At 40.7% G+C, this 23779-nt stretch overlaps 1 protein-coding gene across 7 annotated transcripts in view; it reads right to left on the reverse strand.

Annotated features, from left to right (window-relative positions):
• The window catches only part of CNKSR2 (connector enhancer of kinase suppressor of Ras 2), a 235770-nt gene that overhangs the window by 11671 nt on the left and 200320 nt on the right, over positions 1–23779 (reverse strand). Inside the window, exon 21 of one of the 7 annotated variants that reach the window (XM_076356489.1) lies at positions 3430–5547. The exons of the other annotated variants lie outside the window; for them this stretch is intronic. Coding sequence (XP_076212604.1) covers positions 5543–5547 — 5 coding nt within the window. The 3' untranslated portion in view covers positions 3430–5542. Of the gene's footprint in view, positions 1–3429; positions 5548–23779 lie in introns of those variants that run through there. 7 annotated transcript variants of the gene reach the window in all.

Below are 23779 nucleotides of genomic sequence, written 5' to 3' on the forward strand. Positions count from 1 at the left end.
TAATTTTTTAAACCATTTGAATGGATGGCAGGCAGACTAAGCTAGGTATTTCCTTTCCCCCCAGACTACAAGCTAAAAGGAACGAAATGGTGAAATCAGTGAAAGGTTTACAAGGAGATGGTGTCTGCACAGCTGTGTGCTGCGCATGAGGTCACCCCTGCACAGGTATGGGGGGAGCCACGGTGGCATGGGAAGTCAGCTCCTGGTAGGAAAATGCTGCAAGTCACATCCCTGATTACTGAGAAAAGGAAGAAGCAACACAGTGTTTAAGCCTGAAATGGTACAGCAGGCAGGAGGTGCAATAAGACGCAGTTCAGGTCTACATGGAAGCCAGCTGCTAATCATCTGCTCTGGGTAATATAAAGCAGACTTCCCTGTTAAAGCACAAGTAGAAACCCGTGTCATCTCCTACGCCACTTTATGGCAAAATCAAGGCCTGACTGGGCACGTGAGTATGCCTGTGCATCTCTCTCTCTCTCTCTGTATGCATATACACATATATATATCTCTCAATGCTTTCCACAAGTGAAGAAGAGTTTAAGCAAGCTGAAGAAAAGCTGGGGGCTTCTTGTGCAGTGCCTGGCCCTTGCAACCTTTCTCTCTGTTATTCCTTCCAAAGGAATGCCTGCCCTTTTCTGATTTGTGTAATCCTCCATCCTTTCTGGCCCTGTGTACCTGAAAGTGCAGGAATTTTCCCAAAGTCTTGTGTCAAGGAAGGGAGGAGCAATGTTTAAAAACAAGCTTTGATCTGTCTGTTTGGTGAAACATTAGTGGCTGGAGGATCAGAGAACAAGTATTAAATTTGCATTTTATACCATTCTTTCCTCTAAAGAGGAAGTATTTTTGGGTTACCGGGATAGTTGTACACAGTTTCTATTCTGTCCTATTATGTAAACCTGCAGGCAAAAAAGATATTCCCTAGAGAGGGTGTTCACTGAAAGCACCAACACAACAGAGCTGTGCAATACGCTGGAGTTTTCCATGCAATGGTATGAGGCTGCCTCTCCTCTCACATGCATGAGCATAAATAGGTTTCTTGAAATAAAGTGAACTGTGCAGGTAAGTGAAAAACTCATCTCCCATAGGACAGATTTCCAAAGGTATTTCAGGCATCTTCCACTACAACCAAGTTCAATCGGAAGCAGTTAGGTACCATAACCGCTTTTAAAAGATCTAACCCTAGCCTTTGTAAGGCCTGAGACGTGCTAAACCTTTGCTGTGGCACCAAAGGTCTAATTCTTTTTGTGAACTATTATGGCACTAGTGGTTTTCTTTTTGGATGAGTGGATCCCTCCGAATCTCTTTTCCTCTGAGGTCACCTTTCTGCTGATATTTCAATGACAAGCTGCCTACACCTTGTCAAGGCCTTGTGAGCCACCGCTGCCCTGCAGACTGCAGTCTGTGAGCTGGCAGGCTGAAGCATGTTCAACCTCCAGGCTTCATGGGACACTTGAACTGGTCTTACTAGAAGTCTCACGCCCACGTCAGTCACCCCTCTCCAGCTTTCCATGCAAGTGGAATTGCTTATTAAAAACAGCTGACACTAAACTCGGCATTAGAAAAAAATCGATCCTCAAGGTTTCTCCCTGCAGACCTGCATTGTTGTGCTGACAGTAACATTTAGGCACTTTCAACATCCACTTAGCAATGAAGTACAGGTGCCAATGGGTTAATGTGTTAGTGAGAAGGGAAAACACAGACAAAGGGAATAATTAGTTCGCTCTGTTCGTGCTGCCTCTTGACAGCTCTTACACACCTCGAATGAGCATCAGGAGAAGCTCCTCATTTGCTCCCAGCCCTGCTGTTTCATGAGGTTATATTGGTGGGCTGTGATTTCAGAGAGGGCATAAGAATGAAGATGAAATAACTCCAAAGCTTCCCAAAGTAACAGGGAACTCTGATCAGTGGCAGAACTTTTTGGCAGCAGTGTTATAATTGCATCCTTTGGTATTTGGACACAGTACTCTACTCATTAAGTTGCCTAAGATGGCATCAGTTTAACCTTCATCTGCTGAACAGATTTTAGTGACTCTTCGGGAGAATTTTAACACGATGAAATAGGATATCCTGACATTTTTCTGTACCACACATTGGTATAAGTGCTGTTTAATTTTACCACAAGCTACCAATGTTGAAGGGAAATAAACAGAGCAATTACATTTTGATGGTACGCTTCCCCTCCGTCCCCGCAGTTCAGAAACAATGAAAAACTTTGCGTATTTATGAGGTAAGCCGGGAGCTGAAGCAAACTGGGTAAACTGCTATATGTGTGGGGATGCTGTGACTTTTAAATAGGACGAGGAGGTCTCTACGGATACATCTCGCAAGCAATATATGGAAGCAATTACTCCTTCAGGAAAATATTTTTTCACAAATCTAAGCTGCTACAGCACACGAAGTTGTGAAAGGCTGACAAACGATACGGACCCAGCGAGATTACTCACCAGTCAGAATCAAGTCACAGTCACGCTTGCACAAGGTGCAAACCTGTCAAGGTTTATGGGCTTGATACCTGAAAGCAAGCCTGAACGGAAGGGGTATGTATTCCTGGTGAGCAACACCCATCGAGGAAATGAACTCTACCTCAGGCTACATCCCAAGTTTGCTTATTTATATGAAAATGTAACACTGAGAGTGAAATTGTCGAAAGCACTTGCATCGCTTAGGAATTGCAATCCTACTTTCAACATGAAAGAAACACGGCAAGTTAGAGTGAGCGGGGGCCAGATTAATGTAATAGCCAGCTCAGTTACCTCTGTAATGCACTGCGGTCCGTTGGGGAAGCACCTCCCGAGGCATTTACGAAAGGGGCCTGAAATACTTCTGAAAATGTTATTCCAGAAGATGTCATATTTATTCAGATATTCAGATTTATTATTGGATTTGTAATTGCACATGTTATGATAGCTGCACTGATTAGATTCCAGACTAATTAATCTGCACCCTGATTTACATGTTACTTCTGTAGGGCACGACACTGCCAAATATTAAGCATCCCCTGTCAGCTGCTGAATGCCCATCACACCACCACGGTCTGTAAGCACCGCACAGAGTTCAAAGTACCTTTGAGAACAAAAGCTATTACCGTGACGAGAGAAATGCAATACCATGCGGCTTTTCTAGACATTACTCATGTCATCAGATGTCATGATGAACTTGTGAACACGTATGCACCTTAACATAAAGCTCTCTCTCAAAACTGGCACGAGAGTCGTCACAGAAGAAAGGTCTGTTCCCCATCCACTGGGCAGAATGTGTTTGCACACAAAAGAAACAAGAGAAAGGAAATGAACGTCAGCCCTGACAGACAATGGTTACGCAAAGGCAAAACTGAAAATTCGCTGGCTTATTTCCTTTATTAAGCCCAAAATAACACCTTCAAAAAACCCTGACTTCATGAATAAATCAAATGCCTTCATTAAAGAAACATTTACTGCCATTTTCTATACTTTATTTTAAGGCATACAGAAAAATATTTAACAAATGTGTATGCAATTAAATGCCGGGGACTGCTAATTACAGCCCTTCTGAATGCCTCTGCAAAACAAAGATACTCAATACAATATGTTAGAAAGGGTGGGGAAAAGAAAGAGAGGAAGCTGAAGACGATCTAATTCATATTAGCACAGATATATGTTGGCCTTTGGCTACGAGCGGCAAACAAGCCATCAGCGTAACCCCAAATGGCAGCCAAAGGACATTTTGGAGTCACATCTTTGCCTCTGCTTCTCTAATTCTTTTCCAAAACATTTCACCTCTGACTAATTATGGAATTTAATGACAGAATGTAAAGGACTGGTGGGGTTGCAGGCCATTCCAACAAGGCTTTAATGACATATCCTTCAGGTTGCACAATCTTTATGTACTTAGCAGTGATTTATCAGCCCTGGCAGAGGCAGGTACTTCAAAGGCAACCTTATATAAAAAATAAATTCTGCCTTTGCCAAGCGTTGGAAAGAGCACTAAATTAAATTTAAAAATCAATTCCTACAGACAAGAGAGTCATAAAACCTCAGTGGGTTTGTCTGTTTGGCCAACAGGCAAAAATTTGTGACAGTACAGTTTTGTAATCAATAATAGCAATACAGTGTATGTTTTTGATTGGAAAAAATTAAAGATGCCAAAACAACATTGCTAAATATTTAGGCTGATTTGTGACAGTCCCATTGAGCAGAAACACAAAACATGCATTTCGATGAATTTCCAACTAGTTTATGTCATACTATACTTTTTATTTTTCAAAAAAGAATATTAAAACTATTATAAGCTTTGTCACCTGCTGTAAGGCAGAATGATGTAATTTTATTCACTGCACGTTTCCTGTTTGTGAGGCAAAAAAGCATAATTTACTTCTTTATAAAAGGGAAATATATATATCTATATATATATAATTTTATTGGTATTAACATAATGCAATACCATACATTGAGCAAACAGAAAGAAAACATTTCAAAATACATTTTTTAAAAGTATCTCCCCATAAGATAGTATGAAATATCAAGTAATTAGCATTAACATTATTACAATACACCCTTAGCCAAATATATTAAGGAAAATCCACATTCTAACCACAGAGATAGAGGCAAACATCAACCCATAGGGGACCCAGAACATAATGATAAATACAATATCTGAATCTACTTTGAGTGACATCCAGACAAATACTGGCCCCAAAACAGCCCTCTGGAGTCTGGGTGTTATACAGAGAATGCTTTGTGCCTGCTTGGCCAGGCAGCATCACTCGCATGTTTAAGTCCTAGAAGATAAAGAGGAACTGAAGAGTTTATCTGCAGAGTCTAATAAATCTCAGCGTGAGGTATCTTCTCCGTCATCATCCAAAGGAGTGCCAGTGTACCCTCTGGTAATTCATTACAAATCATTAGATAAATGGAAGTCTCCGCAAGGTCTGTACATACCTCCACTTGACAGAATACACTTAGGTTAGCATGACACAGTAAGGTGACTTCCTTCACTAACGTGAAGCACGCTTAAAAGACACGACTCTGTCTGGTTGGCCTGAACGGGTTCACTGGAGTTCAGTACAAGCAACAGGATTTTACAGTTACCATGGCTGAATCCCTCTTTAATTCCTCGAGGTCTGCAGAACAAAACTGAGTGACATCAAAGCCCTTCCCCTGCCAAGACCCTCTTCCCCTTCCGTTCTCCCATGCGGGGGCAGTATTTTCTGCAAATGTGCTCCGTGTAGACTGGATCTGACTTTGTGCCTAGTCCCATTGTGGAAAGGGTGCATTCTTCAAAAGACTGGCCATGCCCTTTGACACCTTCCTGGAGGCCTCATATCCAGGCATGTGGTTGTCTATGCTTTAACAGGTCTGTTCTCTGTTATAAACACCAAAGTTATTCAAGAAGAACTGACTTTCTGAACGGAGGCCATTAGGTTGCTTGCAAGAGGCTGAAGTTGAGTCTCCGTCGTGCCAATTCTCTAATGATAAGTTTATCAACCTTTGAGTCCAATCGGTTCAGTGCCAAGAGAAGTGGATCCCATTTGACATGGAGAGGTGCTATCAACTCTCGCAGTGTATTAGCCTAATATGATAAAGCAGTGATACAATATGATGAAAGAACTGTGACGTGCCATTATTTCCATATCATATTAGTATATTAGAAATACTATCATGCAAACAAGAGCAAATAGCAAATCTGGCATACAGTTGCAGCACTATAGAGCTTTTCTAATCTCATGCAGCTATGCTCGTGAGGACAGAGACATGGCACTGTTCTGCTATTACACCTTGCTCCATTAAAATATCCATCCCTGATGCAAAAGAGGTATTCAGGGCAGAAAGTAATATATTCTCTCTTTGTGGATATGCTTTAAAAACAAAAACAAAAAAGAACAGAACAGAACAAAGACCAATTAAAAAACCCCCCACAAACAGGACAAGAGAACAATACACATCCTAACCAGCTTGGGTTGGTTTCCTCCATGTTGAAGAGACATTAGCTCATTTGGAAGCACTGAAAAAGGGTCACATGAATGAGGAGAAAGGAAGCAAAGAATGTGCCCCAAATCCACCAAACGTGCTACAAACACAGAAAAATATCCTGTTGGCAACTTGTGCATGAAATAGAAAAAGAGGTGGCACAACACAGTTTGGCTCCCTTCGTTATCCTAGCCGACAATCCAGCATTGTGCAATGTTGGGCGAAGGGTAAGATACCGAGCTAGGAAATCATGTGATTTTGAAACCACACTGACATTACATACATCCAAAAGCTAGGCTCGAGAACCTTTGTGGACCTGTGTTAGCAAAGAAAAGAGAAAGAAAGAGGCGGAATAAACAGCATACAGCTAAGTTGTTTACTTAGAGTTTCTGTGTGGATGTGCAGTCTCTGCACACAGGGCAGTTCAAAAGCCCGGCCGCTCTCAGTACATACCCTATTATATTGTCTACTACACTTATTTGTAATAAAAAATGAAACTTTCCATGGATCTTGAAATCCATTGTGGTTTTAGATCCCAGATATGAAAAGCTGGGGGATGTTTTGCTGTTAAAAAAAACACTTTGGGAAAGACTTCAACTGTGCAGAATATAAAGATGTACAAATTCAATCCAATTTAACTGGTGAGACTTGTTTATCCCTTGTTAAAGAGAATTTTTTTTCTTCCAGAAGACAGGATGAAAAAGGAAGGAAAATATCAAGCATTGCCATTTTTACTCTTGAGCATATCACAAAGGGTCTGGGAGAGCAGAAATGTTGTCTCAGTGACAGAAGGCACAAGGTGGAAAGAATCCCAGATGGAAACATCGGAGCCATTTACTCCACCCACGGCAGCAACTGGAAAATGAGTTTCCAGAGAGGCAGAGGGTGAGCAATGCTAGAGGGAACTCAAACCGAGTTCAGCCTCTCCTCCACTGCTGAGATTTCCCGGGGACTCTGTGCGTCAACAGGGAGAAGAGGAAGAAGAAGGGAGAGGAAAACAGTTTATATAACTAAATCCTAAGTATAGCAGTTGAAAGAAATTTTTACATAACTTATTGTTTAAAATAAGGAACATTTGATTCTACAACCAAAATGAAAAAAAAATCAAACAACCCCCAAAACCAAAACCCTGACAAACAAAAGGCCACACCAGCACTCGTGGGGTTGAGGGAAGGGAGACTTCAGTAGACTGCAAAAGGGAATGTTTTTCACATTTCATCCTGGTTTATACTACAAACAGTCACAGCATTTAAAATAAGAGTCTTGGATTTGTTTGGAAAAAGGCACTAAGTGAAAGAGGATACTGCTGCCTCATGTGTGTCACTTCTGCAGCTTCAGGAGATCCTGTTATCTCATGGATGTTGTTCATATGACTTTAGCTCTAAAAATTCAGGAAGTTTGGTTTCAAAGGTCAGGCTTCGGCAAAAGAAGCTTCCCCTTCCATGAAACAAGGTGGCTATGAAATAAAGGAGTGTTACTGAAGTTAAGGCAAGGGCGTTACCTAGTGGATGTGTATACCCCGCTCTTCCACACACCCTGCAGAGGCTGGCTGGGACACGTCCTCTGTGTCTGTGGAAGAACTGTGTTACCTTCGACAGATGGTGGGACAGGACTTTTTTATGTACCTAAAATACAACTAAATTTTGCATTAGAAGATGATTATTTCTGAAAAAAACCCCTGCTAATAAGACACACTTTTGAAAAGGCTATTCAGTAGCAGCTGTTATAGGCCTATCATCAAACACTGGTAATTCTTCACTGTCCCAGTTTGGATTAGTCATGATGTGCATGAACAGCCTTTCATTAGGACCTCTTAAGGTAAGTGGTAGCATACACTGTCCTATTTATCTGAAGGTGAATATAATTAACAGGCACTTGGGGGGCTTTTCTAAAGAGATTTTCTCATTATTTTACTATATGACTCTTACAGATAGTAACTAACTGTACAATATTTCCTATTGGTGTAGGTGCACATTAAGAGTTTAGAAATTCTGCTTTTTGGTAGTAAAATTATTTTTCCTTATCATTATAAAAACCACATTTTGCTTTCTGTATCACTAGCATTAGCAAAATGATTTATGTAAAAAATCTCCAACATATGGTTCCCTTTCTAGATAGGTTTTTTTAGATTTGTTTTGAAGAAGAACAAATACAAATAACAAAGAACAAGTAACGTGCTTTTGCATGGATACTTATTGACACTACAACTTACGAAACTCATGAGACTTGCAAACATTTTGAAAAATAAACCAACTGCCATTCACATACAAAAATGAGTGCGAGCCTATGAAAATAATGAAGTGAACTTACTGCATTTATCAACCAAATTATGTTTGTATTTTGAGAAGAGCTTTACGGCAAATGACTTCCCCAGAGAGGTTACAGAAACAAAACTGCCTGCTATAAATCTCCGCGTATTTCTTCAGCTAATGTGGTCACGTAAGATGTGACGAATCTTATGTCCGAGCAAACCTGTAGCAGTGGGAGGTACTTTACCCATCGAAAGTGGCGGTGACAGAATGCATCAGGGCTGGGGACCAACCCGCCAAGCATGAGCAAAGGGATGCTCTGCAGGCCTTTCCGGGCATGCCAACATGTCTCAAAAAACAATAAAAATGAAAGCAAAGGGAAGGAGAAAGTTCTCACCTGAGAGAAATGTTTGAGAGTCACAATTAATAAGGTCTCAAAATGGCTCTCACACAAGAAGTCCTATGTAAGGAAAGGGGCGTGGAAGGTGAATCAACTATTTCTTTTTCTCTTTGAGACCTATTTATAAATTATGAAGGCATATCAGCAATCACTAACGAGAGGTTATTTAATTTAGGGTTTTCACTTTAATGTGTTTTTTAATAAAATGCATAACATTTTACTGCTGCCGCTTGAGAGTACACTTTCTTATGAATGTTTACATTATATATTTTGCCTAAACAGACTACAAGGTGCCTGATTACTAAATGGTATGTTTATGGTAAATTTGCTTTTCAGAGAAGGGGTAGGTTGAATAGTAGGAGGTTAACAAACTTACTTTTGAAATAAGTACCTAAGTTTTAGAAAAGGCAATTTCAGACTTCCTGTCTATAGTGACAATCAGTAAAACTGCAACCCCCTTTTGAATCTCTATCCTTTCCTTCATTTGTATCCTGTTTTGTGTACATATTTCTACATCTGTCTATATATTCATGAGAGAGACAGAAGAACTTTGACTAGAAGCTCTTACCTATTATCTAGTCCAATAATGAAGCATGTCTAGTTACGTATATTCCCCTAAAGGTAAATACTACGCGTGAGTAATCAGGCTCCGAACAAGAATGAATGCAAACAGTGGGAAAAAGAAATCCCTCCCCATGTACCATGAACTGCTACTTGGCTGCTTCTGTTATAAGGCCAGTGGCGGATACATCTCCCTCCTTACTAGGGAAATGGCTCAACGCTATTTGACACAGGGTCCTCAGGAGGAATGGTGGCAGATCTACGAACTGTCCATTGCTCAAGGGTGGGAAGCTCCTACCATCTTCAGGACTGCTCAGGTCTCAGACAGATACCACGCAGAGATGAAAAGGAGCTGGTATAGAACCTGGCAATGGGAGTGCCTGAGGAAAGAGGGTTTCGATGACACATCCAGTGCAGCCCCCTGACACTATACTCCAAAGCAGCATCTCTGCAAGTTACCCTGTAAGAAGCCAGTTAGAAGTGGAAGCAGTAGCAGGAGTCACTCAGTACTCCTCTGCAGACTGAGTTACTGCAGTAAAGGGCACTAAATCAAACAATGATAATACAGGAATATGCTATGTACAAATAGCAAGTTCCAGCTTTTCCAACATCACAGTATATGCTCTAGTGTCCCTCACGTCCTCACTGAGCTAAACAAAGGAACACCAAGAGTACAAATGTTATATGAGAAAGCACCACAGTGAGGAAGGGGGATGGGGAGGACAATGGTGGTGTCAGACCACGTATAACCTCCAGTATCTGCTCCTCTACAAGTGCTGCACTTGGCCCCATGAGAACGAGGCACAGGCAAATTACAGGGCTCTGATCGGCAGGCATTTTTCCTCCCACTTACCACAGCATTTTTAAACGTGCAAATGTACTCCAGCTCTCCCAGTATGCACTTCATATACTACAGTTATTGCTAAATAACCCTCTATCTACTCAGTACTAAAGAACTAAATAAACCCCCCCAAACAAATAAGTAAGCCAGAACCCCACTAGAGTTACAAAAAAAAGCACCTGGAGAACTGAAAATTCATAGTTAAGGTTGTCTTATACACTCCAGCACCACACCACTAACATTAGTACACAGAATAACATTATTCTCTGTACATCCTGTCTTAAGCTGTGCACATGTACGCTGAATCATATCTAGCTGACCTCACGCACAGGGAAGACCTATAAGCCCTATAAACTCATTATGCTTTTCCCCAGACTCTTGCTTAGCCTTGCAGCTGCGCTGCCTGACACTGCTCTGTCCCTAGGTGCAAATGCATCGCACCGGCGGCACGTGCTGCAACGACCTTCATTCAAAGCGCTCTTACTGCTCCATGAAAGCCACCTCTGATAAAAACAGCCATGGACTTGGAGGCCTGTGGACACAGACTTCTTAAGCATTTCTAACCCTTCTTTCTGCACTACCTTCTGCTAAAGTAACACATTACACAGGGATGTCAAGGAAAAAGTTCACATAAGGAATATGCATTTGCTTTACCAGCACTGTTTCTCTAAATGACAAGAAGCTTTTTGACAACGCCACTATAGCTCCTATATTATTTGCTGTTTGTTTATGGAGGTTTTATTAAGTGATTAACTTCCAGCTTGCTTGACAAATAAGGATGATACCAGTATCAGTAGCTAAACATCTAATGAAGGAGAGCCACCCACCTATAAGGACCCCATTTTTGGCTCCTCTCTGGTATGTGGATTTTTTTTTTAATGTAGCACATTAAATTGTCAAACTACTAATTCTTACTATATTACTGTATTATATTCTTCCTGATTCTTACTAACTCTGCCCATATTATGTCCCTCCATATTAGATATAGCTCATGGTTATTCTTGTGCTGTACAGGTCTCTCTCTAATATCTGTAAAACTCCTTCCTTTAGCTCATTACCGCGGTCTTACTGGAGTGATGGTTCACAAATCCCAGACGGAGCAGTTTGAGTTGTGGCTCTGTCAGAAATCCGCAGTTATTTTTCCAGAGTAGTTTGTTTCATAACCATTGTAAACTAACACAAAGAGTTGCTCCCAGACAAAGGAGGCCCTCTAATTTGGGACATAAACAGTGACACACGGTTGAATGGTCAGAAAAAAAAACCTGGCTGAATTTCTTATAGTTTTATATACATTCTGAGGCTGCAAGATATAATCAGGACTTTAGCATCCCCCTGGGCAATTTATGAATTCTGAGAATGTTATTCAAATTTCTGCATATTGGCACTCTAATTCCTGGATTACACTGAAACTAAGTTACATGTGTCTATGGGACAAGCCTCACCCAGGAGAAGTTGATGTTGCAACCAAAAGACAAGCACATGAGGTATACATCTAATGGAGAGGTTCCTTTCAATGTAATTCTTAGCACTCTCATAAACTGAAATTAGCCAGGCTATGATTGTAATGGCATATAAAGCTCAGTTTAAGCTACCAAACCTCCTGCATGGTTTATACTGAGAACCACTTGAAAAGACGTGTCTTTATTTCCTGACCGTAAACCAGGAACTGTAGTTCCTGTTTGTTGCCCCCATGAAACAGTTATTATACAGCACAAAAATGGGAGTTGTGTTTCCTGAATAATGCTTTGGACTTTAATCCTGAAAAAAAAGTAATGTACTAATTTTTTCCATCTGTATCACCAAATTTTTTAGTAAAGAATATTTAAGGAGAATTGGTCCTATTATCATAACAGACTAGTCTCTCTATCGCTGTTATCATCAGCAGCATATTTCTGGGAATTTTTATACATTAACTCGCTCAGGCCTTTAAAAGCAAACAGAAATGTATGGAATTAATTATGACATGTCAAATTTAAATTTACACAAACAAGTTTTTAACTTCAACCGGTAGAAACCACTTCAGATAAAGAACACTTTAATAGCTCATCATCAAGTAACATAATTGCTCTTTCTGATGGTGCCTCCCGTACTGACAACAAAACCACCGATAGACTGACAAAATCACTCCCATGACTAAATAACACATGGCCAGACTGTCATCTCCCCACTGCCTGCCTACATCCAAGGGCAGAGAACCGAGATGCTACCCCTGCCACAGCTGCTGACAACGGCAGCGACTTTCCATCCTGGCTGAGGATCTTTGAGTGGGTCAATAAAAGAGACAGATCACATAAACTGTAAGTTACTGATATCAGACCGCGCGGTTGAGGTGAAATGAGCAGACTGAGCAAAAAGCAGCATCTTCCTCTTCATGCCCTGTTCTGCTGAGGCTCTTGAGCAGCTTTTGCTAAAACATACAACATGAATGGTGTGAAAACCCACGCAGTTAGGGAAAGCTGGGAGGGCAGATGATGATGATTATTATTATTATTATGGTTATTTATGCTTATGTTGAGGTATTTTAATTGAATTGGGAGCTCTCTGGAGAAGCACATGCACAAAACATGGGACTACATTATTACTCATCTGGCAAGGCCATTAAGTGAAATGTTGACGACAATCCCCTGGCCGGCTGTGCTACATATAACAAAGGTGTCCCCTTCTCTGTCCGCATGTACTAGCACGTGTTTGATCTGTCAATCCAACTTGCCGTGACTGTTCCCAGGCAAGTCATATCGTTCTGCTCCAACTCCATTTTTGATGTTGTCAGGTCTCTTTGAGGCTCAAGGAGGACCATATTTATCAACACAAATGCTATCAGACCTAAAATCCCTCCCTCAGATCATCAAACTGAAATATGCCGCACAAAATTAGCATATAAAGAAACTGCTTTTAGAAACCTTGCTTCTAATTAATTTGGTTTCCATAAAAATAAGGCAGAAATCTCTTTTCCTGTTTTAAAACAATGATTCAGCTGCTTTCCTAGGTGTCTACAGTGTCCTGAAAGCCCGTCAGACCAATACAGCAGTGAGCTCCTTGTTTTGCTGCAGTGAATTCATTACCTACTTGGGAATATAAAATGAAGAATTAATGATAAAATGTTTCACACCTGGTAGATACTGAAAGCATATATTTTCATCTGGTGAATTTAACTTTTATTTTTTATGGGAATAATTATCTCTACATAAAGAGCTTGCACAGAAAGGTTTTATGTAAGGTATCCTTCTGGCAAGCCAAACATTGCTACGTTTTTTGCTTATAATTGCTTGCATATTTTTAACATGCAAGACCTGTTTTCAGAGATGCTCCAATTTTTTTGTAAAAAGTATATCCTAAGCCTATCATATGCCAAACCAGCGTAATAAGAGAAAATCAGAATTGCACAGGGATTTCATTAGGCTAAAGGCTCCTCTTACAGGAGTCAAATCCTGAAAATGTCAGTGTATTTCAACTTTAAAGATAGCAACAAACAACAAATTTTAAATTCTTTCAAATCCCTGAACATGCTAGAGTGAATATGATCTCTTTAATTGGATAGTATCTCTTCAAGCCTGCTCAGAAAATACTTCTATACACAATTTAGGAGGGGAAAAAACAACAAACTTATCAAAAGAGTCTTTTGTCATATCACCTTACGTACTCAAGCTACTGGTTAAATACTCTTTCAGAAAATCACATAGCAGCCATTTATGGAAAGGGATGTTAAAAGGCATTTGTCAGACTGGTCAGGAAGCCCAGACAAAGCTTAAGGATGACATGCCAGGGTTTCACGGCCACACGATGCCCAGCCACGGAGGAGCCCTTAGCCCTACTGCCCAGCCTTCCTCTGAAATCCAGGCACCCATCAAAGGCCCTCTTGGCAAGACAGGATGTGGTGCGCCCAGCGGTTTTTAAGGAAAGATCCCAATCAAGTTCTTGGTGCGCTGGGGATAACCAGGAAGGAGTTACTCCTACACTTCCACCAGTTCCTACTCTTCCACTAATTCCTTCCACCAGTTCCTCAGGTTTTTACCCTCAGTGATCTTTGTACAAAGGTACAAAGACATCAGTGTGAAAATTCATTGCTTCTCATTAGCCTCCTCCTCCCTAATTCGCCCCCAAGCATCTCTGAAACACAAAAATGCTTCTGTCACACATGTTGTGTTTGACGAGGTGCAGCATCCATACTTCCGTATGATGGTATTGTTTCACAGAAGAAATAATCCTGTGTTGAACAGATTACAGCACCGATACCTGATTTGGGCACTGGTTCTCTTCTCCTGCACGTCTGACCCCTTGCTAGTGTGGGAGGACAAAGCCCTGCTCCTGCCTCAGCACCCCATCCTGAGGGGCCAAAGGCAATACTCCCAAGCCCTGCGGAGACCCGCTGTCCTCCTGGGGTGATGGAGCAGTGCACAGGGCCCACCAGCATGGTCACATTGGCACCCAGGCACCAATTTCCCTTTTCCTACAGCAGCTCAAGCTCCTCCACCAGCATGAACCATCAGAGTTGTGTTGGAGACAGGCACTCCTCAAAACCTTCTGAGATGTCAAAAGTGTTCTTCTTTTTCAGGAGAATTAAAATAGGATCTCGGCGGCTTTCAACTGGAAATGAGAGAGCATGACTGTACTTGCTAGCTCTTGCTACCCCATCCCGGGTTTTAGATCACAAACAGGAAAAAATCTCTTTAGTTTCCTCAAAGTTAACCAACCTCTGCCGTCCCCTCAGAGGATGGTCAGCCAAAAGAAGCTTGTCCTGAGGGGTTTCTGCTGTCCAAGTGTCTTCCGTCTGACCAGTTACGTGCATGGTGACTCCTCCCCTGGGCAAGCTCTAGCATGACCCAGAGCTGCTCTGAACTGGAAATATTCGCAGCAATTTACTACTCACTCCCGCTTCAGTTTGCTTAAGTGCATTTCATCAAAATATCATCACTAAACAAAATATTAGCATCTCTACAGCCTGCAAAACACTATCACGCAACTGAGCTCTGTTCTTATCCCACCATAGCAACCTCCCTCCTCATTGAGTGATTCCTCAAGCTGCTCAGTTAGCTATGTCCTCCGCTAATTTATTTTGGTCACTAAATTGTCTTTTTTTAGTTTCCTTCTCCTCTGCAGTCTTATATGTGAACAAGCATTACACACTCTTTTCATGCATCACTGACATCAAAACTATACCTTTATTCTTTTTCCTATAAGGCAGAACCATCTTATACCAAACAGTTCCCATTAGTTCTCTTCTTGGATTGCAAAGCCATGATTGCAGAGTATTTGTTAAAAAAATCAAATCAGCTTCCACAAAAACAGAGAACTTGGAAGGTTTGGCTTCTACTTCTGAATAAATACAGAAAGTAGTGGAGGTAAAGCAGAAAAAAAATAAAATGAGATAGTGTAAATCTCTGAAGTGTCCAATTCTGAAGGTTGTATACTGCTCTGGCCTTCTCGCCTCAAAAAGCGGTACTGAGAAAGGTAGAGATATGGGCAGCTAGGATTATTGGTGGTGTGAAAGGTTTTTTCTGCAAGGTGTGACTACATGGTCTAGGACCGTTCAAGACTTGGTCACCCCTATAAACAAGGGGGATGTAACGGAGGTCTATGTAATTATGAGCACATACATGCACTAAGTAAAGAGAGAAAAGGTTGATAATTGCCTTTTCCAGTAACAGGAACATCTGAAAGTTTGGGTGGCAGGTTCGAAACTAACCAAAAGAGATGCTTTTCTCTCCAGCCTGGAGTTAAAATGCGCAACCCCTTGTTGGCACATGATACAGCTAAAAGTACATCTGAGTTCAAAATTGATAAAACTCCTTTGTGGAAGAAAGATCCGTCAAGGGCTACAGCAAGACACCTTTAACTCTTCCCTAGAAATACGTTTTTAGGCACTGTTCAAGGCAAGCCAGCTGGGTTAGCTGGAACGTGGGGCTCAATGCTCTTCAGTGCAATCACTTGCACTTGCAGGGGTTTTTTTTGTAACGCAAATAGCTCAGAGTCTGAGATCTGATATAGAACTACACAAATCAATGTTTTGGACAATTTTTACTAAGCCCACATCTGTTGTGCAGAATGGAAAAGTTAGACTGCAAGCCGAAATAATAAAAACAACAAGCTTAGTGAGTTTTTAATTTTGCAAGGATTTGTTTTTTCAGAAGAAAGTAAACATCCCCCTTAAAGAAGCTGCGTATCTGATGGCAATAAGCTCACTAATTTTCCTGTATAACATCAGGGCTTGCTACCAGTACAACCAGATATTCCAAAGAGGCTTTACAGCATTAGACTTGTCACTGATGCTTTTGTAATTTGCAGTGACTTGAATTTATGTTCATCTTCCTAAATGTTTTCTTATTCCAGAAATATAGGTGGAGAGGTTCTGGAGGAATTATCTTGGTGCAAAGACATGGAATTAGGCTATAAATTTGTCTTTGATTTATGTCGTATCTTTCATAACTAGGGTAAAAGAAGCACAGAAAACAAGATTGCTTCTGGAAAAGAGACCCAAGGAAAATAATTTCGAAATACATGGAGATCATACTTTTATAGTGTCCTTGCTTTTATCTGATATATTAAAGATTTTACTGTGGTTACAGAGTAACCACAAAGTTCAGTGTATATTATATGATACATGTATTCAACAACTCTCTGGAAAAATAAGAACTTTCTCAATTTAAGTTTTCTGTGAGAAAGTACATGAGAAGGTAGGAAGGGGCAAGAATTTATCTATTCTGGTTACATTATGGTGCGATAGGCACCATATCAGCACAACTGCTGGTGATGAAAAAAATGTTGGTGACCATGATTTACACACTTCTCTGTGAACTATGAAATACAGCAAGCACATGGTCAGCTTAATCTGAAGGTTTTTAAAACAACCCTTTAGCAGGTGTGTGCAGAAACCTTGGGAAGAATTCAGAACTGGAAATCCACAGTTACACGCCTAAGTGCAGACAACCACCTCCCCTGCTCAGCCTGGAACTACTACAACCATTATATTTGCCTTGGAAGGAGGAGACAGATGTTAACAAAACCCAGGAGGAACAGAGATGAAGATCTGGCTATATGCTTTTCGTCATTAACAACAGTGCTAGCTATGGCAACCGCTAAAGATGAGCAACAGTAGACTGAAGAAATGCAAAACATACAAGGACAAAATAAAGAAACAGGCTCATGACTTCATCTTTTAAAACATCTACTCCATTTCAATATGGTACAACCGAGTAAGTCACCTGAAGAAAAAGTCTCACCAGAGGCCTCTGCTAATACTTTTGGAAGACATGAGCTAAGGGAACACTATGAGAAGGTTTTATTTGTCAAAAATAACTGTCACCTCAGCTAATTATGGACAGAGATATTACAGGGTTTCCAACATAATCATGAGGTTATGCCAGATTCTCCTCCTTGGAGGACAACTCGGGCTGAGGAAACATTTCTGTGCACTGGCACAGTCTGCCAGAATGTGGCCCCAGCATAAAATACGTCCACTTGGCGCACCTGCACAGCATTTTAAATTGCATAATTCTGTGAAACAAAGGCAAAGGCAGCATGGGTGCATTTACAGTAGGTAAATGTTATCAGGTACAGGTTATTCTGTAAGAGAAATGTGTCACTATCAAAACGAAATGCTTTTAAAACAGTTTTTCTAACTGGGGGAAAGATTTATAACACCATCGCCCTCAATTGTGGCACAGAGCATTAAGGCTGATGGGATATTCATTTGAAAAACCAATCACAACTCAAGGAAACTTGTTCCATAGCTTATCTTCACCATTATGGATTTATGTCCTATTTCTAGTCTTCTGCCTTTTGCTTCCATCTCACCCCGCTACATTTTGCCATCTCTTCCCCAGCTACCCTGATGTTTCCTGTTCCCAACAAGCACTACAAATCACTGCCTGTAGAAAGTGTTTCCTTTCTTTTTACACAGGTAAATTAAGCCTCCACCACCTTGGTGGGGTCTGCTTTCCTTTCTTTGTTCACTGGGTTCCTTTCAGCAACCTCCTACTCCCCATCACCCCAGGGAGCAGTGGTGCTCAGAAACAGACAGAGTCTTCTGGCAGCCATGGCAGAAGAGCCAAATCTCGGTGGAATATAAAATCTCACCCCTCCATTCCTGTTCTCCTCTGAGTAGAAACTCAAAGACTAAAGGTGTCACAGGACTCCAAGGGACAGTGCTGGCTGCTTGGGGCCCTCTGACCATGCCCTTGTCCCCTCACGTTCAACCTCCCCCAAAGTTCAGGAATAATGAAATCCATCAAGGACCCAAGTGCTATTTTCAAAACTGACTGAAGAGCCTAATTTTTACTTCAAGTGACTTTTGTATTCTCGCTATAAATCCCATAATCTTGTTTAGCCACAACACGTACAAGTTTAAGAAATTGGCTTTTTGGGATGGAGGAGAGCAAGAAGAAGGTGGCTGACATTTTTGAGTTTCATTAACTGTAAAAGCCATTTCCAAATTGTGAGTCTCCAAGGCAATCATTTTTTCACTTTATGAAAACCCTGAAACAACCTTCCACCTGCTACCAATAGTTCAAAATTAATGGAACCAAAAATTTCAGCCATCCTTTAAATAAGTATTCCCAGGAAAACTAACACACATCCTTTTTTCCTCTTCTTTTACTATGGGGATATTTTACACATATTTTATAGACTCTGCAAAACGTTCATAGAATCAAATTTCTCAACTTCTTAGAGTTTGCACAGATGCAAGGATAGCCTGTTTATGCTATAAGATTCATGATGGCCACTATAAGGTGGTCATATCTGCAGGCAGAACTTGTGGATTGAACTGCAGAAGGTTAAAATGCAAAGTGAGCAGAGAACTTAGAAACTATTGATTTATTAATGCATAATGCACTAATGTCTAAAGTGCATTTTCTGGTTTTAATTTTATTTTTATTCCTCAGTCTCACCATTTCATAAACCATGGTCAAAATTCTGAGATTTAAATTTTCAATGTGTTGGTATAAAAAATTTATGGTATGGTTAAATTATCCTAGTTCATTAATAAGTATTCCTAGCCCCGGTAAGACTCGCATGAAACTTTTAAGGCTACAGTAGGAAATATGACATTAAATACGAAGATCATACAGTAACACTGGAGAAGGTAAGCATAGTCCTCAGTGGCAAAAAAATGTAAAAAAAAAAAAAAATTTAGTCTTGGACAGCTTTAGTGGGAGTGTAAAATTTGAATGGGATTTTTCCTAGGCTCTTTACACAGCCAGAAATAAATAAATAAAAATACTCTCTTCCGTATTCTGAAAAGACAGAAACCAGCTACTCTAGTTGTCCCTAAAGCCATTACATTAAAGTTAAAAATATAAATGTTGTACTGTGAAAGTATGTGCATGTACTTAGCTTGATTAAAAAAAAAAGAAAACGTCTTGAAAATAAAATTTATTTTCTTAATTGAAAGTTGAAAACAAATGGCTGGATATATTCTAGCAGGGAGGAAAGAAACAGAAGAATTCTCAGAATAATCAGCTTCAACCTTTTTATAGATTAAGTATGATTTTCATATTGGATTTCAAGTGTTCACATTAGTACAGTGAAAATATCACTTTAATGCCAAAGTTAGAGGCTATCAAAATACTGTTACATGAATTCTAAAACAGATTTTGCTATTTTTACTACAGGACGTTACTCTCTAATTCTCTAGCTCTCGTATTCACCAGTTCTCAAGTATTCTACAATAACCGCTTTGCACGTATAGGAAACGCCGTATTAGCTGCAAGGAGCCCACTGACACAGGCCTCTGGCATCGCCAAGCCCAGCCGGGTGCTGTTCCAGGAGCCATACCAGGAGCCTCCCCCAAGCCATCCCACCTCACTCGAAACCTGAGTTTCACTTAACCCGGAACTAAATGCACAACGATCCCCAGTGAAGTTTTATTACTTACCCTCATTAGTCTTGCTGGGTAAAGCGATCAGGGTAAACTTGCTCCCCATTCATACACCACTGGCTAGGCCTTGCAGTGCCGCTGCCTGATCTCTGTCCAACCCTGACTTTACAACCAGGAGAAATCTCCCAAGTGAGGTTTCCTTAATTTCACCTCCTCCTTGATGCCTGTAAATCTTCACGTGATTAAATCAACGTTTCAAAAACTGGCTGAAAAGTGGTTTTAAATCGAAGTTTTTTGGCAGCCTCTCTCCTCACTCTCTAATGGTGATAACAACTCAAATGCTTTTAAACAAATCAGTGCTGATATTTTATATTCCAAAAGGCCAAAGTTCATCCCTCTGGAATCCAGAAGAGAAGAAAGAATTAGCTGCTATTATTTTGTGCCAGCAGTACTCAAAATGTGGAGCCAGAAAGCGACCATCCTACTCAAGATGCAGCCATTTTCTTCATGCAAATACAGTAAGATCCCACAGAGAAATTGTTTCACGCTTTGTCTGTGAAATCATACTCTTTCATAGCACCACACTAGGTACAACGATGTGTGAGTGTTAACTACCATCAACAAGATCCAAAACTCGCAAGCTGGGGCCACAAAAGGAGACAAACAACATTTATCTTCTAGCTTTTGAACCACAATTTTTAAAAACAGAGCTAGAAACCTATTTTTTTATTATTAATGAGAACTGAGATCCTTGCAAAATTGCCTGATTACAGGGCTTTTTCTTTTTTTTTTTTTTTTAAAATAAGGTACTGTATTATCACATTTGTTTCATAAGAACTGGCAATGCTTGATACTGAAAAACAGAAGAGCTTACAAACAAAACCCACACGGTTAGTATAAACTCTGAGCGTTAAGCTCTTTTGGGGGACTGATGAAATCGCAAGTGACAAAAGGATGAGCCTTCAGGTCCCCACCTATCTCCAGGTTACATCTTCCTTGGCTATTTAGGTGCAGAACGGATGTGAGACACGGCACAATCTTTTCCTTCTAGAAGTTCAGCTCCCAGAAGTGAGCGACATTAGCCACCTCTGATATCCAAGGTGTCCTCTGATAGCAAAAGCCAAGCCCAGACGGAGGAGACACCGGAGGCTCGCTGTTAACAGGGAAGGCTGCACTATGTGGGTTCTCCTGAGGCTGCCCTGCATCCAGAAACAGTCCCAGACTGCACTAATGACCTGGATGGTGGAAGAGAATAAACCTATTAAAATCCACAAGCACGCAAGTGGGAGGAAACGTCACCTAGACTGCTGGAGGACAGTCTCAGAAGTTGGAATGATTTGGAGGGATGAAAACCCTTGCCACGTTTCCCGTGACAATATGGTAGATGCTATGCTAACAGACACAGAGCTTGGCAAACACCAGGTTAGTCTGTAAGGCTTTTTTTTTTTTTTTTTTGGTCTAGTCAGGCTGTTAGTTTTACAAAATGTCATATTTGTTTTTTGGTTCATTGGTTTTAGCCCAATTAATTAGACATTTTAAATCACCTGAGTTTTTATTAACATGAGCTACTTAACGTGGATACGTGAGAGGCGCAGGAATAATCAGCTCAACTACGATTAGAAAAGTAACCATTAAGCAGAAAAGCATCTGGGATACTGTACAGCACAAACTGAAATGTGAAGTACGGTATGGTTGCAAAACAGATACTTATCGCAGTACAGTGCATAAAACACCTGTGGCGAAGCCATCTTCCTGGTCTCAGCTAGGTGTGCTGCACCCAGCTTGGACGCTGCCATCCCAGAAGAGGTGGGAGGCAGCTGGAAAACCCAGGGAAGCTCAGCAAGAGGGGTCAGAAGCCTAGAAAACACTATCTGTGAGAAAAACTAAATCAACCTTCATAACAACCTTTCAGCTTGAAAAAAGAGCTGCTGTAATGGAGCAGTTTTGTTTTCTACGTCATAATGGAAAGGAAATGCTAGGCTTAAATTGCAGAGGGAACGATTCAATATCCATTAGGAGGGAAAAAAAAAAATTCCTTTCCAATACAGCAAAGAGGAAAAGCACTGTCCGGAGGGGATGAGGAATGCCCACCACTGGGGTGTTTAAGGACAGATTCGGTAGGTATAGTGGCTCCAGATTTAGAGAGCAGAGCTATACTGGATAACCTTTGAATTCACTTCCAGCTCGCTAGCTCAGAGACATGAGCAGCACACTTACAGCTTCACCAGAGCCTTTGGAGGGGACAAGATTTCAGCCTACGTATGCTGCCTTCCCACAGTGGAAAGGTTTAAGAAACAAGTAAGGAGATCAAGATGCCAAACATAAGCATCTAGTGCCATTTTAGCTGTCAAAGAGTATCCAAGGAAGTTGCATAGGGCTGGCAGGCTGGACACATGGCCTACATGAGATCTGTGACCCTCTGGAGCAGCAGCTAGTGGGTAAAAGGAAAGGAAACTCAGCCAAAGGCCAGGCTGGGACGCTAGGAAAATCCACAAAAAATTGCCCTGCAACATTTATTTCATAGGCCTCCGTGACAATCTTCATCTTAAATCCAAGCACTCCGAGGACTTCTTTCTTAAAAACAGATTAAACCAAACAAAACTGCTTTGAACAAATTTGGCTTTTCCAGAGTCTCCTGTCCAACAAAAAAAATTCTAGCAGGATGCTGACTGTGCGCACTGAGGGCTTTAATATCTCATCCCGCTTCCCACGACGAACAGTAATTAAACAAGAATGCATGTTTATACGGTGACACTACAGAAGTTCAATGTGGTAGTAGTTTAATAAAACTACATCCCTCTCATGTCCTTCCAAGCACTACTGACTCAAGTTCATCCCTGCATATGTTTTAACAGTTGTCTTGAAAGAACCTGAGAGCCACAGACAGCAGATGGTACCACCTGGAGATGTAATAAATACAATCTGAAAAGATTTTAGTGCTCCTCTATTCTCCCAGTCCTACTGGTACCATGTCATATTCTTCTGATTTAATTATAATTGATTATAGAAACGGTTTGGGTTTTTTTTTTTTTTTGAAAAAAGCTAAAAATTTGAAAATTATACATTTCAAAAGAACATTCACATGCACATAATAGCTGGTTAACTTTTTTCATTGTAGGTGTCTGTTTCCTTTGCATTTAGAAAATTTCAGATTAGGCTAAGTCCCTGCTGCATCTCAAAGAGGAATTATCCCAGTTCTGCAAAAATCCCAGTGAAAAATGGTTTCCTCATTTATCGTGCAGTGGTCAAATCTGAGTGTCTTTAAAACAATTTTCAGTGAGTTTCAGTGAGAAGATTTATGTAAATGATTAAAAACAATCTATGTTTTTCCTGTTTGAAATCAAAATGAACATGAGTATAAATGTTGGGACAGGAAAACCCTCTTTTTAATGGGAAACTATATGTTAATTTTAAAAAAACACTGATTTTCCTTTTTGTACACAAAATAATTTCAAAAAAGCTACATATCCTCATTTAAGAAATGTGACTATATTACGCTTCAGCATGAAAGCACATTTGGAATTGAGGGGGCGGAATCTGCAGCTACAAGAAATGCTTTTTTATATTGCTATTGAGACGTATCAGGCCAACAATCTGGGAAGCAATTGCATATCCTTCGGTATGGTAAACAGAGAGCCCTAGAGGCCTTGGACTGTCTTCCCTGTATCACTTGTGAAGTGGTCTGCCACTTATGAGTTGTCTTTTCCCAACAACAGCATCTCCGCAGCCAGACTCAGACGGGGCAGCGGCAGGGACAGAGCTTGCTTACAACAAGAAATGGAAAAATTAAAGGCAAACCAGTTTGGTTACGTAGCACTTAGCAAGAGAATTAATGCAGAACACAGAAAAAAAACAGAAATATATTCTCACATCCATAGATTCCTTGCTCCACCACCTAATCCGAATGTGTCTCTGGTAGCACGGCTCTATTGACAGCCACCAACTTAGTAATAGAATTGAGGGTACTTT

The sequence above is a fragment of the Aptenodytes patagonicus genome, chromosome 1 (genome assembly GCF_965638725.1).
Source record: "Aptenodytes patagonicus chromosome 1, bAptPat1.pri.cur, whole genome shotgun sequence".
In the NCBI taxonomy this organism is placed as follows: Eukaryota; Metazoa; Chordata; class Aves; order Sphenisciformes; family Spheniscidae; genus Aptenodytes; species Aptenodytes patagonicus.